This window comes from Corvus brachyrhynchos, unplaced genomic scaffold, assembly GCF_000691975.1.
Source record: "Corvus brachyrhynchos isolate BGI_N302 unplaced genomic scaffold, ASM69197v1 scaffold94, whole genome shotgun sequence".
Classification (NCBI taxonomy): domain Eukaryota; kingdom Metazoa; phylum Chordata; class Aves; order Passeriformes; family Corvidae; genus Corvus; species Corvus brachyrhynchos.
In genome coordinates this window covers 9,572,691-9,586,759 of record NW_008238330.1, presented here as the reverse complement: position 1 = coordinate 9,586,759, position 14,069 = coordinate 9,572,691, and the positions used below count along the sequence as shown (strand labels likewise).

Here is a 14,069-nt window from a genome sequence, read left to right as displayed (position 1 = left end):
ACAAACAGTTCTCTTCCTCTCCACAGCTTCCAAAGAATTGCACAGATACTTCAAAGAAGGTAACAAAAATAGCACTGTTTTATTTGTTTCTCAGTACAATTTCTGAATTTTTGACTTACGGAAGTATTTCAAGGTCTCTTCTATTTGCTCAGTTGTTAAGTCAATATTCGCATCGGGGGAAATGAGAGGCGTGTGAAGCCAGTCGTCGTGGTCATAACCATAGATTGTATCCGCTCTTAGCTTATAATGAGGCAGCTGCTCTTCCAGGAGACTGATGATTTCAACTTCAGGAAGATTGGTACTATTGCACACATCTGTTAAGGGAAAGGGAACAATCTCTGTTAGTTACCTTGAGTACTATATATAAAACTTTGAAAGACATCACTTTGCTTTGATATCAACAGGATTTTTCTGCATGTAAAGAACAGCTCAATACAAATAAGTTCAGAAGATATGCCTGGCCCAAATTATCCTAAAATATTTATCATATAATATCATATTTACTAGTAGACAATACAGTGGCATGCTCTCTTTGTGACAAAAAGCCTCTAGAAGCAGGGACATTTATTGAAGAGTAAGTGGGCTACAGTGGGGAACAGAGAGCCAGTTACAACTGGAGTATGAAGAAAGGATTAGTGCACAGAGGAATGTAAATTTTTTATGTTCTACTTCACAGATCATTTTTAACTTTCAAGCCTTACATATAACCTTAACTTGGTCTTTGACCACAGTTTAGTACCACTGTAATTTTTTGCCTTTGCTGCTGGCAGATTTTTCTCAAGAAACAGAAATCCAGGATTGCAATAGCAAACAGTGTCACAGTTCACACCTAAGACACACCCGTAAAGATGATTACAGGAACTTCCAGGGCACCTTTCAACACTATTTGACCTGCATTCTGTGCTGCAGACCCTCATGTTCACAAATACATCAAATTTGCACCCAGTTCTAAAAACGGATACCGACAGCCAACAACTGCAAAAATGTTACAATTAAAATTAGAGCTTTAAATTTAGGCCAGGAGGTAGCTGGGAAGTTTTAACACCAAAAAATCTCAATTCAAGATAGATTCTTTTTTACTGTGAGGATGGTCAAACAGGGGCACAGGGAGGCTAGAAGTCGAGTAAACAATGCCATGAGCACTTACTCTAAAAGATGTGCTATTAGTAGAAGTCAGAACACATTATCTTCAGAGGTACCTTCCAACCTATATTACATTATAATGAAAAATTTTGAGAGTGTGTCAATACCCAAAACAGTTGTGATAGTTCTAAACATATGTTTAATTATCATATACAATTAAATAAAATGTCATGCTAAATATTTATTAAGATACTAAGCAACCCATGGTATGTTTTCAGTAAATACGTACTGCATCAATCTGCACATTTTCCATTTCCGCACCAGTACAAAGAGAAAACCCCACCATCCAGCACAACCCCTACCCCCTCCACAAAGTATGGAAGAGCTATCCACGCCTTTTTTGGAAGGGCAACGCACCAGAGCTCCCTCTTTAACCAGTGTCATAGCTCTGGCAACTCTTGCTGAGACTCACTCCAGAGTAAACAGCCAAGACTGTCAAGACTCTGAGTGCTCCCATGTACCTTTACTGCCATGACCACGCTCCCCATGGTCCCCTCTGCCAGCATGCTCTGCCAGGAGCCCCATGTACACCCCAGCCCCTGGTCCTGCCCTGTGCAGTGCTGTAGGCAAGCCTGTGCCCAGCTCTGTTCCCTGCTGACACTGACTCGTTGTCCAGGCTTCCTGGATTGCTGGCATTTGTTTGATGATTGACCCCTAGAGAGTCAATTTGAACCATTGCTGCCAGCACCTTTGCTCTGCTTGGGAACAAAGGGCCTGGGCTGTGCCAACAAGGATTGTGCCCTTCCCATCCTGTCAGCTGCCTGTAAGGCAGCCCTGCTCTTGCTGCTTCCTGACAAAGGCACCAATTTTTGTAAGAGAAACTTGATCTTGCAGGATTGGTGTAGACCTGCAATTCCACTGTAACCTACTGGAATTCATCTGTGTCAAAGAAGGGGAGGAAGGAGAGAATGGGGAAGCAACATATACTTTTCTATACATCATTAATTACCCGGTTTTTGCCTTTTTAATCCAGAAATTACATCGTCAAAAGCAACCCAAGCACTAAAAATTGCAAGAACATTACTATTCTATCAGACAACAGTGCAGAGAATACCAAGATGAACTCATACTGTCAATCTCCTGCCTATGTACTTTACAAAATTCTGATGATTAGAACAAAAATCCACTTGGGAAAGTTGTGTTGTACTTTATGGTTGAAGGAGTCTGCTGTCACCTATCAGGAGGTATTCTCCTCTGCTTTCACCCAGACTGCTCTGCTACCTGTTGTACACATGTGAGTGTCCTCCAACCCTTCCTGCAGTTAGATGCCCGCATGTGTGGCAATGCTGTTTTGATGGAGCTCTGTGCAATGTGAGAATCAGCCTGCACACATCATTTTAAGAGGTCCTTGCAACCCTCTCAGAGGGACTACTGGCTTACAGAGAGAAACAAGATCTGTTCCCCATGCTTTGAAAGACAAGAGCCAGCTTGTAACTACAAACCTTTCTTTTTCCCTAGCTACCTTTTTAATTGCTGACAGCATCCTCTCAGTGCCTGCAACAATCTGAGTGCAGAAAAGCCAGCTGATCTTCTAAAAACCACCTGCTGCCATCCACTAGACATTCAAAAACCTTTCTGTGTACATGTACACATAAAAAATTTTTCTTTTATACATCTATCTTTCGATTACCTAATTGCTCTCAATCTCAAGAATATGGAGTTGATTTTTTTCATTAGGGGTGCTTTGGGCGAGTTTTTCTGGCCAAAATGTTAGTTCTTCTCTTCAGAAAAATGCAAGAATCTACACAGCCTGAGATGATAGTCTTGGAAACAAAGAAATAAAAATCTTGAAATATTCGAACCTTTAGTGTCGTTCTCTTATTAGGATTCCAAAAGAAATAGACTTTACAGATGAGAGGAGAAACTTTCATTTGTACAGATAGGTAAACTGGCTTGTTTTATCCCAAAAAGTAGCAAAAAATGGATACAAAGGAAGTGACCAGTAAAATGTGAGGAGGGAAAAAAAACCCTTCATACATGTACATATGAAAAAAAGCCCCAAACAAACCAAAACTATACCGTTTTATTGTGGAAAAGAAATCCCCTGGAATGCGAAGACTATGCAGCAAAGAAATAAGAATTATCGTGGAATAAAAGCCAAGCAAGAAAATTTTTCTACTCTACCATATAATAAATCCTGAGAATTTCTAAGCAATTCAGAAGGCCTAATAACTGGAAAAGATATTAATGAGTAATTGGAAAGGCAACTTTTTATGATGCTATTGTCATTAACTTCTACTGCAATTTTAAAATCTGGATACCAGCAGGAAATAGGAACAGGCTCTGATGTAACTGCCTATTTAGAAAAACAGGACACCATGGTTACACTTGTTCATGACTAAACATTAGTTCACCATTTAAATCAGGGCAACATTCTCAGTGCTACAGTTACACGGTCTCTTCCCCTTAACTTTTCCTCCCCTCTGGTTTTCTGAGATGCACACATTTGTTATGAGAAGATCCCCAAACACCAGGTAAATTTTTTAGAAGACCCTGACTATGTTTCTACAGAGGTTTATTTTATTATTTCTGATTAGAACTGCAAAGATAAACAACTAAGTAACTTCTCTACTAAGAACACCCAAGACATCATCTGTGACTGTAATTTATGATTAAGTTAACTGATATCCAATAGACATAAAAGCACTTCCTCTTGCCCTAGGTGGTACCTTCATTTTATTGAGAAAAATGTAACATCTTACACTTAAAACAATTAGCTGATCATTAATTTAAAAATGATACAACAAAATGTACTGGAACTATATCTTTCTGAGTTGCTGTTATGGACTCTGGGTTTTGTAATCGAAGCAATTTTCAACTTTCAGTTTTCTGGACACATTTGGCAAACAAATTTCTACAAGCAGATTAAAACCAATTTAAATAGCTAATGAATTATGAACTCACGATTCTTAGTAAAGCATGGGTCATTCCAGGTTCTGCTTATGCTCTTGCAACTCTATAGCTTCCAGCACTTCACAGAAATAATTAATTTTTTTTAATTAACTCTTTTTTGTATTATTTTTGCAAGTAACATGTTCTACTGCTTTACTTTCTTCTTAGCTTAAATGCATGAACACCCTGTCTCACTTGCTTTGTTGAAAATATGTATTTCTCCATGCCCTGTTCCTCAGGAAACGAAGAAGGTGCTCAGTCCGCTTTGCAGTAATTTTTGACAACATTCCTCCTTGTGCTCTCTGTTTTCTAAATGAGATTTAAACAAATGTTTTCGAAGACTTTTGTCCTGGTTAATTTCTTGTTACAGTTCCTAATCTTTCTATAAAGAAGATGCAAAACAGGCAGAACACTCCAGCTGAGCTCTCTTCTGCATATTTCTTCCCACTTCAGTATCCCTTGGGTAGTTACTAATGGATTACCTACAAGCTTGTTTCGTATCTTTTCATACATTGGCATTTGACCGGCTGGTGTATTTCTCCTTTTCTGGACATACTAAACCTCTGTACCCCATGATTCTCAACTTAAGACAGCCACTCAAGTTTCACTGGTTGTTTCAGCTTGCTTATATTTCCTTAGATAAATTTTTATTATTATTGCTGATCTAGGTACCTTTGACTATTTCATCAGTTCACTTTCTTCTAGGCACATCTCTATCCATACAAAATGCTCTAAATATAGTAAACTAACTCTTCACTGTGGAGCCTGAAGTGAGGGTGGGAGGATGGCTTCTTCCTTCCCCCACTCTTTTTTTTTAACTTTTCACACGCAGAGAAAGAAAGAATTTGCAGGACAACCATGTGCATGTCAGGATAAGAGTACACTTGGTTATTTTCCGATGCACACTTACATCTTTCCTCTGCTGACAAGTGAGCAAGGAGTTGATCATACAGAAATGGAGTGAGAAGTCTAAAACAATGGGAGCTGACTGTATGGAGACAGCACAGCTCCTCAAGGAATTCTTTCCCTCCCTGCACATAACAGCACAGAGATCACAAGGCATTGTGTGGGGTGCTGTCACCCACTGTCCTTTTCATCCTGCACTCACACAGCCATGCAATACGTGAGGTCACTTCCCATAGAGAGTTACATACATACTGAGCTGTCAGTGTTACTTGGATGGGTGGAACTATGCCAGCACCTCATGAACAAGCAATTCAGCCTCAGTCAAACTAACTTCAACTCCAGCTAAGTTCAACAAGAACCACAGGTAGACAGCTTTGAAAATCTCATTCCTATCAACATGGTCGCCTAAAAGCAGCTCATCTTTCAAACTCTATTCCCTGCCAGGCGTTTGGATTTCATCTGTTTATGGCTATAGAAGTATCTTACTGTAGGAAAGAAAAACCTAGCTTGACCAATAAAGAAGGAGCACTGACTCAATTTCAGCATCAACTTCACATTAGAACAAATGATAAATTCAGAGAATGAACTTAGAACAAAGAGAAGGGACAAGGGCATGGGGAGAGTGGTGGCCAACAAAGAACACCCCAAAACATACAGTAAACACACAGAGAAAATTAACTCTACAAATCTCAGAGCCTGGTATCTGCAGGAGCCTTTACAAACACAATGCAAACAGCTTATTATCACGGTGTCCGGCAGTGGTAGAGAGGAGAAGAGAGATCCAGCAGGCAGGCATTGTGCATCAAGATTCCTCATCTTACTTAATTATTTCACAAACTCTTTTATAGACTTTTTTCTTCATAGTCTAATTGGTCAAAGGATCAGCCACCCCTTGCCTCGGGGTGATTGGCTAAAATCCTAGAACATCCATTATCAAAATATTTTTCTACTGTACTATAAACAAATCTTTGCAAGGTCACAGGTGTTCATAGCTTATAGAACTCTACTAATATCTTCCGTGAGAGAGAAAAATATCTCACGGGACTGGAAAGAAGCAAGAGAAATTCTTGCTAGCTGCATATTTGTATCCACAGCTTATAGTACAGTCCTCACAAGGAACATAAAATATATAGTTTCTGCCTGTCTGCATTCTGGTTCAAACCATCCCTGATCTTCATGGTTCCACTGATTTGCTTGGGAGCAGAGCTCCCCTCCCAAGGTTAAAAGGACTCCCAGGTCTCCACAGAACCCGCAGTACAAACTGCCACCTGCCGGCAGAACTGCCGTAGTACTCGAACTCCCAAATCCCACAGGACATTTTGCCAGCCGGTTTCCCACTTCCAGCCCATGGCTGTAAGTGGAAAAAACAATGGCTCATAAACCCAGCCCTGCCAGGAACTACGCTAGGGTCAGAGCACCGCTCAAGAAGGGGCATGCCAGAACACACAAGTCATGACAAGAACGACCACAAGAAAACTACCCAGAGACAGTATCATTCCCAGAGCACAGTGCCCCTGAGTTGTGGTCCTGATGGAAGCCAACATCTTGCAAATAGCACAAAGCAGCCGTGCTGCCCAGAAGTGCCTCCTCTGAGCAAAGGGAAACAACCATTGAACAGAAGTGTGTGTCGCAAAACAACTCCACTCTGGGTGTGACCTTAGGGAAGTGCTGGGCTGCTTGGCAACTTTCAAAACATAAGCTTTGGTCATCAGGCTGTATCACATGTCCACTCTGAGCATCTTCCAGGAAACTCCACTCCATCAAACCCCAGCAGCTGATGCTCAGCCCACAGCCAGAGAGGGGCAGTCTAAATACCCTCTTCCTTCTTAAACACAAACAAAGCGAGCAAACAAACAAAAAACCCCCAAACCAAAACAAAAGAAAAAAATCCCAAAAGCAAGCAAAAAATGCCTCAGTAGCCAGGCAAATCTTTCATTTCTTGCAAGAGAACTAAAACATCATAACTTGTCACTACCTGTTGAGGCAGCTGAGGACAGAGAAGTAGATAACCACAGTAACAAAAGAGACAAGAGAAACAAGGAATCTCTCTGAAGAAAGCTGGAAGAATAAAGAAATCTACTACTTTACTTCATGGGACCACATACTCCTCTCTTTGGTTTTCAGTCCTGTTCTATTTCACACACACATAATACACTTACCCTTGACACTTAGCTCTCTCAGTGGTTTTTTTAAGTTTCTCCGTTCTAAATCTTTGAGAAAAGACAGTCAATAAATAACAATTCCAGAAAATAAAAAGCACACAATACCTGCCAAGGGTCAATTCCAGTGCTGGCTCCATATTAGTTAAGCAAAAATAAGGTTCTCTGCAGAAAAGACTACACACCATGGAGGCTAAAGTCCAGCCACATGTAACACAAGAAATCAAAGTTCATCAAGTTGAGGCTGTTCCATGCCAAATACCAGACCATTTTGATCGCTGATTTTGCTCCATGTGACGCTGAGATTAGTCACCTAATCTAGCTCAACAAGCAGCCAGGAGGCCATGACTACGTTAGCATTCTCTTTTTTCAGCAGACCAACAAGCCTAACCATACTCCAATGATGGATGCAAGAAGGATGATCTTTCTCTAAATGTTTTTCCAGCAGATATTTCCTGGCTGCTTGGAACTGCCCAATAGTCTCATCTTCTCCATGCTTTCTGTCCATTTAGACAGTGATGGAATGAACTCGTCGTTATCACTGCGAACAGATCCACATAAAAATGAAAAGCAGAGGGAAGAAATTCTACCACACAATTAGGCTGCTACCTATGCTACTGAAGAGGAAAACATGGCCTGTAGTCATGCATTATTTGAGTTCTATAGGCCTACATAGACACAGTTATTAAGTATTGACTGAAGTCTATAATTACAAGTATTTCTTGAGCCTTATTTAACAATTACAGGTGTATGTACAAAGCAATAGGCAAAACCCCAGAACTTACCATATTTCTCTTCAGCCTTGGTTCTCAGATGCCCAGAATGTGGCTAACTGTACTGAAGTCTTACAAATGATACTGCTGAACTCAGGACATGTGTTTCAACGTAAAGCAAGTGGTTAGATTATAGGGCAAAAAATATTGCTTCTTAAAAAAAAAAACCACAACAAAAAAACAGCTCCTCAAACAGCTTCTGTAACTTGACTGGCATGGCATGACATGATTTGAAATTGCAAGCCCTGCCACACATCTTTGACCAAAGCTGTTTAAGCAGTGGTTCTTCTGCCTCTGAACATGGAAAAATCTGCATAAAATCCAGTCTTCCATGGGAAAACAAAAGATTCCATGCCAACCTCTTTTTGGCTTGGCCAAATACACATCTAAAGACTAGGATAAATTTGGGAGTGCCAAAGCTAACAAAGATGAAACCAATTCCAATGTGAGGAATGCCACTGCTTACCAGGTTGAAGTGTCCCTGCTTTGGTTCCATCCTACATACACATTCCTGCTTTTTTTTTGAGACAGATTTGGTGATGAGAGTCTATTAAACTATTAGGACTCTACAGTACATTATGCCATAAATGTAAATGAACTTTGCCTTAAATCAAAGTACAGAAATGTTTTTCCCTTTAGATAAATGCACCCATATTCATGATTCCTACATTAAACAGAAAATAAAAGGAAACTTTGCCACCATGGCTATTTTTTTAGAGTTAGAACAAAAGCTATTCATGTAGCAAAGGCATGCTGGCAATGCACTGTTCAGCAGCAGTAAGAATAAACACATTCATTAACCATTAGGATCTTCCAGCTGCCAAGAGAGACTGCAAATGTCTCAAAAACCCATTGATAAATCACCGAGTACAAAAACCCTGAAAAGCAATTGTCCTGCTTTTGCTCGTTGTTCAGCCCAGCTACAGAATGTGCCAGCCACTAAACAATGGCTGTCAACAAAGCTTTCACAGAATCACAAGCAAAACATAAGAATTAAATCTTATGTAGCTTGCTCTCCCTACAGATGCTTACTTTAAGTGAAAAATGTGTTGCTTCATGATGGACACACACACATACATTAAGGGGGAAAGGTAAAGCTGAACTTCAAATGTTATGGACCTAAATTATGGAATAAAAGTTATTTTCACACATTTAAATGCACCAATAGTCAAATGTAGCTTTTTAGTCTTCCTGCACTATTCATTGCACCACAACAGGAAAACAAAAAATGCAAAGCAAAAAAACATCCCCAAAAAAATCTACTAGGCACTAGCCTTCAGTACTTTCTACAAAGAACAAACCCAGAACACTGATGAACACTTACTGCTTTCATGCACCTCTACCTCCAATAAAGTACACATTTAGGAATGGTAAGTGCTTCCCAAAACAAGGGAAAGCTAAGAAGAATGTCTTTAAAAACGCCACACCAGACTTGTAATTACAACACTTGCTTTCATAGTGATGTCAGAATTGACAGTTTACACTAAAAAACATGGATCATATTAGGAAGGATAAATAAGTAAGAGGGCTAGACAGGGAGAACAGCAGAATTCTTCTTAAGGAAAACCAACCAACCAAATGCCATCAAACCACAAAAAGACAATCCTTGACAGAATAAAAACATATGCCTGAGACACAGATTAAGAGGTGGTGTAACAACCTGACAGAGGAGAGGAAGCAGAAAAAACCACCAGGTTATTGGAAAAGGGTAAGAGCTGAAAAGCAACCAGGGGGGTTGGGGGGGGGAGGAATCTGCATGAAGTTCACTGAGAATGCACCAAAAGCCAGACAGAAAATTCAAAACAGAGGCAATGATGCAGCAGGCACAGAGAATAAGATTATTTTGTCAGAGTATGCTAGACAGAAATACAGTCAGACTCATAAAATTGTTCCAGTCATGCTGAAGGAGCTATCTCATGTTAACAGGACTGGCATTTTTGGAACGCTTTAGAGAAAGGAATAGTGTTCAGAATTTAGCAATAGCTGCTTACAGAAGTGTTGGAAAAGAGGGAGAAGAGACCGAAAGTAGATCAAGCTTACAGGATAAGACTGGTAACAATAACAAAAGTAAATGAGCTGAGGTAAGGATCCACATTCTCATAGCTTTATTTAAAGGAGAGACTAAGAAAGCTGGGAGAGGAGTAGGCAGGGGTGTAAAAATTACGAAGGTTTTTCGAAATCATGAAGGTAACTTCACAAGGAAAAAGAACTTACATTCACCAAAATCCTGCATAAATAGGACAAATACTCACAGAAACAGTGCAAGATTGCCGTCAAGGCACAGGGGTAGCAACCATGAACTTCCAGGATAAAATCAGCAGATCCACATAAGAAAAAGCTATGGACAGGTTCCAACACTAAATAGTTCTGCATGATGGGGGGACTTATGCTGAGTAGACTACTGAGAGTGGCTGAGTATGTGATCCTATATCCAGCATCTGTGGTTTCTGGAGTCAAAAACACAGTCCTGAGCTGGCTGGTCCAACACAGCAGAGCATTTCTTACACTCTTTGCTTGAGTTCCAGCTCCACCAAGCAACATTTTACACCTCTTCTCTCATATTGACAAAACTGAGAAAAACATGGAAGTCTCACCCCAAATCAGGAGCTGAAAAAGAAGCAAATGCAGAGCAAGTTATGCTCCACTAAAAGAGAAAGGTAACCCCAACAGAACTCAGAGAGGTTCAAATAAAGGGAAACAATTCAAAACTGTCAATATTTTTTCAGTACTTTTTTAACCATTTAAAGCTTATAAATCAACCAGCAGGCCTGTAACAGGTACCAAACCCAACCAGAGCACCCTGTTGAACAGTCTCAGAATAGCAAGCACACAATTTCTGGGGGTAACTCACGCACCTAGAACAGGACAGCTAGGAGTACAGCATTCTCCCCATCACCTGCATAACAAGAGTAAAGCAATCTCACAACAACCTCTAATACCTAAGTCCCTAAGGAGTTAATATTGAGTAATCATGTTTTATCATACTTGAAACAGAAGGAACAGACATTCAGCCTTACAATACAAAAACATGCATCTTGGGAGACACACACACAATAGAATGGAAATTCCGTGGGCCCTAAGCATGTCTTTTAAAATAAAGTGGTTACATAATGAAATGGTCAGAACAACACCACTTATCTGTAAGATCAGTTGGTTATCAAACCTGGCTGATGTTGCCATGAAGAGAGGTGATCTGGTGGAAGAGAATGGAATCTGTTTCATATGGGAACATATTTAAAGCCTGAATAAGGATAGAGACAGGATGAAAACCCAGAGAAAACTTTCTGCACCCAAACATTGCTAGGAGATTGTGTGAATGAGGCTTGACAGCAAGAGAAAGTTGGTTTCTCTGGATGTTATGACTCCTTCCACTGCAGTCAGTGCAGTAACATGCAAGTTACACAACCTGCGAGGAAGGTCAAACAATACCAACTCTTCTCACAGATACCTTTCTGCTGAGAAAAAAAGACATTTCATGGTTTGACCCCTCCAGTACTTTAATTTTGTTTCTAGCAATTAAAAAAAAAAAAAAAATCTACTCGTGTTAATTGCAAAAGTAAGACACAGAACAGGTTATTACCACAAAGCATTTCCCAATAATTCAACAGCCCTCAGGAAATTGTCCTGAACAGCCAGAAAACACACTCCTACATGCATTTAGTAAGAGTAATTAGTACAATGAACAAATGAATCATGCAAACTAATGAAGGAGCTGGGCAATTTAAATTACAGTCCATTCATTCTCTCCCTTTTCAGAGAAGGATGAGGAAACCTACATGGCATATTAAGCAGTTAGCTCTTGAATTACAAAGTACACCATACCAAAATCATTGCAAATAGTGAGTATTTAGACATGCAAAAGCAGACAAAGTTAACTTATTGAAGATGTCTAAGGATACTGTGTTACACATATTTTAAGAGGAAAAAAAGAAAAAAAACACAAAAAACCTCACAAAATATTCTGGCAGTCAAACAGCTATCACAAGAGTAGTATGCAGTGATATTTCAGACTTCCATCTCCACTGTACTCTCCATTTCCAGGAGGACAGGATTTGTCTGACAGCAGCTGACAGATAAGAAAGAAAGCCAATCAGACTAAGAGGCTTCTGTAATTCATAAAATTGGGACTATTGAGCAATTTAGTGATACTCTGCTTTTTCATGCCAAGATTACAGCCCTTCCTGCTCTACAAAAAATGGGATGGGGGTGGTGGTGGTGTTAGAGAAGAAAGCTCCTAATTCCAGCTGCTGTTTTCATCAACATCTGACTGAAAGCATTCAGGTCTGCACTGCAAATACAGAAAAGACAGAAAAGCATTTTCCACTCCCTTTCTAGCAAAAGGAACACTAGATGGTGCTACATCTGTATTCCTGACTCTATGCTCTGGGATGAACGGCAGCAGCAAGAAAAAGAAAAGTTGGAAGGAAAAAAAACCCAACAACTAGGACATGATAGATGCCTCCCACACGTAGCAGCACCATGACACTTCCTACAGTGCTACCCCACTGTCCACCAACCCCAGGACTTGAGTCTCCTACCCATTTACCTACAAGAGCTCCACAATCAATAGCAATAGAAACTTCAAGTCAGACTACACTGATCTTCTCTCCTATATCTTGCTAACAAAATCTAAAATGAAGTATTACAAAACAAAAAATCTATTACAACAGCTACTGAGTCCATTTTCAGGTTTAGTGTTTAGAAAGTATGTGCCCCACCAGCACTTTTTTCATAATAACTCTTAAAACATTCACAAACTTTTTTTTTCAATGGATCAACTATCCAACTTCATTTGCCCTTCTGTGCTGAAGTCAGCACAGATTCAGATGCATTTACCTGCATAAGGCTTCACTTGCAGCACCTATGAGCTTTGGATGGTGCTTTAACATCAAATTCAGTGGGAAAGGTGCTTTTATGGGGCTGTCCCTCTCTCACACATTGGCTTAAGGAAATTTTTCACCACACTGTTTTTTGTCACCTGGGTCCAGCCCTGCAGTGCTTATTGCCTCTGCTATGCCAACATAACTGCTTTTAGGCCGCACAGTAGGACAGATCAGAGGTGTGACCTAAGTAAAAAGTAACCCTCATCTCCTCTCTGACACGAAAGCAGAGCAAGGATTCTATCCAGACCAGCTGCCTAAAATACCTCCAGTTGCACTCCCACAGAAATCTGTTAAAGCACAATTCTGAGATGGTTTGGGGACATGAAATGTTTAAGCCAGCCCTGTATCCAAGAAAACACACTTAGCACAATCAGAATGTGCAATGCTCTCAGCTACATTGAATCTGCTCTTGGGTTCCAGGCAGGAAAGATGGTGCTCCTGACAGAGACTGCCAAGTACCTCTCTACTGCCAGCAAACACAACAGGAAACAAAACCAGTAATGAAAAAAAAAAAGGAAGCAGCATTAAGAATTTTTTGAGCATCAGTGGTCTTGAAAAGTTAAACAGCAAAATGTGCACATCATATAATTTACTATTAGCTATATCAGAGATAGCTCCAATTACCATTAGCTTGCTGCATTACAGAAAGCATCACCACACCACACTCTGCCTCAGTTTCCCATTCTTTTCTTAACTGTGCTCAAGTCTTTATTTGCAAGAATTTTTGCAGATAACTTTTACAATAGGCTGAAGGTCTTAACCTTAGACTAAAAAAAAAAAAAAAAAAACAGACTTCCCTGATTGCTGAATTTGAATTCTAGGATGAGTCAAGGCTTGGCACCAGAAGAAAAAGTATGGTATATGCACACTTGATATGAGCAATTTTTTTCCGCACTAACCATTTTAAAAGTGCAAATAGTGCTAATTTGTCAATCAGAACTAAACAAAGTCTTCATGTTAAAGTCTCTGGGAATCCTGACAATTCAATCAAGTATTTATGTTTCAAAGGTAGACACTGCATACCTGCACACAATACTGATAAAGATTTTACAGAGGGAATATGAGACCAATTCCTTACATCCAGCCTGTGCCCTGTGACACCTTTAAAACATGAAACAAAAAGCTGAAACTCAAAAATCGATAAACACAAAAAAACCCCCACCCCAACTAACCAAACAATCAACAAAACCACTGCTATTTCTACTGCAAGTCACATCATGTTGTCCTCAGGTCAAAAACAGTACAAATGTGACGCCACAGAACAGCAAATCTATTTTAAAAAGCAATTCAGCATCAATCTGTAAACAACACTT

The 14,069-nt window shown here is 39.9% G+C and overlaps 1 protein-coding gene across 3 annotated transcripts in view; it reads right to left on the bottom strand.

Annotated features, from left to right (window-relative positions):
• The window catches only part of TRAK1 (trafficking kinesin protein 1), a 101,027-nt gene that overhangs the window by 62,621 nt on the left and 24,337 nt on the right, over window positions 1-14,069 (bottom strand). For all 3 annotated transcript variants that reach the window (XM_017734498.1, XM_017734497.1, XM_017734496.1), the window contains exon 3: window positions 120-314. In XM_017734498.1, the coding sequence (XP_017589987.1) occupies window positions 120-314 (195 nt within the window). The remainder of the gene's footprint in view (window positions 1-119; window positions 315-14,069) is intronic.